The sequence below is a fragment of the Rutidosis leptorrhynchoides genome, chromosome 5, assembly GCF_046630445.1.
Source record: "Rutidosis leptorrhynchoides isolate AG116_Rl617_1_P2 chromosome 5, CSIRO_AGI_Rlap_v1, whole genome shotgun sequence".
In the NCBI taxonomy this organism is placed as follows: Eukaryota; Viridiplantae; Streptophyta; class Magnoliopsida; order Asterales; family Asteraceae; genus Rutidosis; species Rutidosis leptorrhynchoides.
Genome location: NC_092337.1, coordinates 394,967,644 through 394,972,471, shown reverse-complemented (window position 1 = coordinate 394,972,471; position 4,828 = coordinate 394,967,644). Strand labels below are relative to the sequence as shown.

The following is a 4,828-nucleotide window of genomic DNA, read 5'->3' as shown; positions in this document are numbered from 1 at the left end:
GCTACGAAGGGGAGTAATCTGAAACCTTTCTTTACTTTATTTTTGTTTAATTGTGCTTCATTTTGCTGTTTACTGTTACTGCATACTTGTTCAGCTGTCTTTGTGATCTTGTATTGCTACTTGGTTACCTGTGTTATCTGTTTTGCTTACTTTTTGTATAGACAGAGAGAACCCCAAGGAAGCCCTGGGACAGAATCCCTTTGAGATTCTGTCTATCTGGATCACTACTTGGTTGTTCTTTAGGTGCAGTTTTGTGTGACTATTTGTCCTATTTGTTTGTACTGGCATGGCTGGTGAAGGATCCAAGGCCACTCATGTGAGTGACCTAGATTTTGGGGATCCCTTATGCCTGCATTCTAGTGATACAAGTATCACTGCCCTTATTTCTATGAAATTAAAGGGAACTGAAAATTACAATGTCTGGAGAAGAGCTATGTTATTGGCTCTGCAAACCAAAAACAAAATTGGATTTATATATGGTACTGTCATTAAAAATACCACTGATAATGTGCTTGCTTTGCAATGGGATAGATGCAACTCTGTTGTTCTATACTGGATTTTGAACTCTGTGAGTGAAGAACTCTTTTCTGGTCAAGTTTTTTCAAAACTTGCTAAAACTGTGTGGGATGAATTAAAAGAGACATATGACAAAATTGATGGCTCAATCACTTTTAATTTGCATAAGAAAATCAATACTATTACTCAGAATGGTGATTCTTTGTCTGATTACTATCACAAACTAAATGCTTTATGGAAACAATTTGATGCTCTTCTTAAGCTACCCACATGTGACTGTAATAATACTGAAATTAAAGATCACAATGATTTAATCAAACTTATGCAATTCTTAATGGGACTTGATGAATGTTATCATGCTGTCAGAAGTAATATTCTCACCAGAGAAAAATTACCAAGTGTCCAAACTGCCTTCTCTATTGTGTCAAGAGAGGAGTCTCACAGAGATTCCTCCACCATCAGGGGTGTTGGGAAGTCTCAATAATCCGCTTTTCTTGTTTCTAAAACCTTTGATAATAAAAAGAAATTTGGAAGGGGCCCTAACACAAACCTAAAATGCACTAAGTGTAACATGAATGGCCACACTATTGACAGATGTTATGAGATTGTTGGGTATGCCCCAGGTTGGGTTAAAAGAAACATTAACAATATTAATAAGAGCATTCCTAGCAACAACTCTGTTGGTCAGGGAACTCCCTTCACACCTGATCAGATAAACAAGTTGATGAACCTCATAAATGATTCTTCTGGAAATGTACATGCTAATGTTGCAGGTACCTTCACTAACATGAATAACTTGTTTAACAAAAACTTTGAAAAATTCTTTAAGTCAAACGGTTCTGGTCACAGTTTAAACAAGTGTACTGGTTGGATCATAGATTCTGGGGCCTCACAGCACATGACTGGTAGCTTGAATAACATGGAAAATATTTTTGATGTGTCCTCATTAGGCATGACAGTTGGTCACCCTAATGAAACACAAGCTAAAATAAATAAAATTGGTGATTTGATCTTAAACAAACACATTTTACTTCAAAATGTGCTAGTGGTCCCTAGTTAATGTGTCAACTTGTTATCTGTTCATCAATTATCTAAAAATAAGAGAACTTTTGTTGGCTTTAATGATTTTAAGTGTTACATTCAGGATTTGTTGAAAAAGAAGATTGTGGGGACTGGTAGTCTGAATAGTGGTCTGTATCTGTTTGATGAAAGTCAAAGTGACATGAATAATTGTGTGAGTGATTGCTTTGTTTCTTTCAACTTGTGGCACTGCAGACTTGGACACCCAGCCAAGCCTGTATTGGATCTTTTAAAACATGATCTTGAATGGAAATCTGAATCTGAAACACATATTTGTGACACATGCCATAAGGCAAAACAGACAAGGGAACCATTTCCCTTAAGTGATCACAAATCTAATTCACTTGGTGACCTTGTTCATTTAGATTTGTGGGGGCCATATAGAATTACTTCGAGAGATGGGCACAAATATTTTTTAACCATTGTTGATGACTTCACTAGAGCTGTGTGGATTTACATGATAAAATCTAAAAGTGATGTATTTGAAATGTTTGAAAATTTCACAAATCTTCTTACAAATCAATTTGGAAAAACTGTGAAGGTCATAAGATCTGACAATGGGACTGAATTTGTGAACAGTAAGTTTGACCAATTTTGTAACTCTAAAGGGATTGTGCACCAAACCAACTGTGCTTATACCCCTCAGCAAAATGGGATTGCTGAGAGGAAACACAGACACTTATTAAATGTTGCTAGATCCTTACTTTTTCAAAGTGGTATTTCTCTTGAGTTATGGTCTGATTGCATTCTAACTGCTGCTTATCTAATCAACATGCTCCCTTCATCTGTGCTCTCAGGAAAATCCCCATTTGAAATGATTTATGAAAAAAACCTAGTTTCTCTCATTTAAGGGCCTTTGGGTGTTTATGTTATGCAACTGTTTTAAACAATAGTGATAAGTTTGACAAAAGATCTGAAAAATGTGTCTTTTTGGGTTACTCATCCTTCAAAAAGGGATACAAATTACTAAGCCTTGAGTCAAATGATGTCATTTTCTCCAGAGATGTAAAGTTTTATGAAACTGTTTTTCCCTTTAATCTAAAAAATCAAAAACAAACCGACTCTAAAAATGAAACTGTCTTGAACCACTTAAATTTTTTTGACTTATTTTCTGAAAACCCCAAGGACTTAAGTCCCAATGATGAGGAGAGAACAAACTTAGATGATGAGGAAAGTGGCAGTGATTACAGCAGCCATGATTCTCAATCATTGGGGGGCAGTGATACCACTTCCTCACCTGAAGAAACATCTTCTTCTCCTGAGGGCACCAATGTTGAACATAATTTTGAACCTGTTTTTGAAAAAACACTTAATTAACCTGAGAACACTAATGTTGAAGGGACTGTTAGAAGGTCAACAAGACCTAGAGTCTGCCCTACCAAATGGAATGACTATGTGCTTGATCCCAGTTTCAACCATCCTCAAAACAACAATGTTGTGTTTAAATGCAAGTACCCTTTAAACAACTATGTATGCTACAACAATCTGTCTGCCACAGCCTTGTCTTTCATTTCTAGCCTTGACAAATCTGTTGAACCCACATCTTATAATGAAGCATCAAAACAACAATGTTGGATTGATGCCATGAATGATGAAATGGAGGCTTTGAACCAAAACAACACTTGGGTTGTTTCAGATCTTCCCCCTGGAAGAAAGCCAATTGGGTGCAAATGGATCTATAAGATTAAATATAAGGCAAATGGGGAAATTGAAAGGTACAACGCAAGGCTGGTTGCTAAGGGGTACAATCAAAAGGAAGGAATAGACTATGAGGAGACCTTCTCCCATGTTGCCAAAATGGTAACTGTAAGATGCATTCTAACCTTAGATGTCAACAATAACTGGTCTTTGTTTCAACTTGATATTAACAATGCTTTTTTGTATGGGGATTTGGTAGAGGATGTGTACATGACACTACCTGAAGGTTATTTTTCAAAAGATGACACCAAAGTGTGCAAATTAACAAAATCCTTATATGGTTTAAAACAAGCCCCTAGACAGTAGAATGAAAAAATTACCTCCTTTCTTGTTGAATATGATTTTGTGCAAAGTGTGAATGATTACTCATTATATACTTGGTCTGTTGGTCCAAACTTTATTGCCCTCTTGGTTTAGGTGGATGATATGATCATAATTGGAAATAATCTTGCTGAAATTTCAAAAGTCAAGGATTTTCTTAAATCCAAATTAAAGATAAAAGATTTGGGTGAACTCAAATATTTTCTTGGGATTGAAATTGTTAAAACTGAAAATGGCATTTGTATGAACCAAAGAAAATATTGTCTTGAACTTCTGTGTGAATTTGGAATGTTAGGGTCAAAACCAATGGCAACTCCCTTGGAGTCCAATTCTGTTTTGAATAGTGATGAAACCGAAGATGATAAAAAACTTGATGATATCTCACAATATCAAAGACTTGTTGGAAAGTTAATTTACCTAACCTTAACAAGGCCTGATATTTCATACTCTATACAATGCTTGAGTCAATATATGCATTCTCCTCTTCAATCTCATGTCAAAGCTTCCTTCAGAGTATTGAGATACTTAAAAGGGAATCCAGGTGCTGGCATTCAAATTATAAGAAACCCAGGTATGAATAATTTATATGCATATTCAGATGCTGATTGGGGAAAATGTCTGAGGACAAGAAGATCTGTGTCTGGATATTGTCTATACTTCTGTGGGTCCCTCATTAGTTGGAAAATTAAAAAACAACCTACAGTTTCAAGGTCATCCACCGAATCTGAGTATAGATCTTTAGCTGCCACAACCTGTGAGATTATTTGGGTTGTGAAGTTGCTTGCTGATCTTAAAGTAACAAATTTGCTACCTGTAAAATTACTCTGTGACAACAAATCTGCCCTTTTATTAGCTGCTAATCCTGTATTTCATGAAAGATCCAAACATTTTGAAACTGATGTTCATGTGGTAAGGGGAAAAAATTTCGCAGGTGTTATTAAAACTGATTACATTGACACTACAAAACAGGTAGCAGACATCTTCACAAAATCTTTGAATAAGTCACAACACAAGTTGTTGTGTAATAAACTTGGAATATTTAATGTGTACAAAGATAAGATTTAATCATGCCTTTTCAATCTAATATTTGTACTTTTCTCCCTTTTCTTACTATGTTTGTGTGTAAGTGTAGGTTTGGTGTCCAAAGTTGAATAAAAGAAAGTTGGGTGACTTGCTATTAGAAGTTGTGTAGCTGATGACAAGTTGGTGATAC

The 4,828-nt window shown here is 35.6% G+C and overlaps 1 protein-coding gene across 1 annotated transcript; it reads left to right on the top strand.

Annotated features, from left to right (window-relative positions):
- The first annotated feature begins 286 nt into the window (after nt 1-286).
- LOC139849852 (uncharacterized) lies at nt 287-1,000 on the top strand. Its single transcript, XM_071839471.1, has one exon. The coding sequence runs from the start codon at nt 287-289 to the stop codon at nt 998-1,000; it is 714 nt and encodes a 237-aa protein (XP_071695572.1).
- Nucleotides 1,001-4,828: the final 3,828 nt, after the last annotated feature.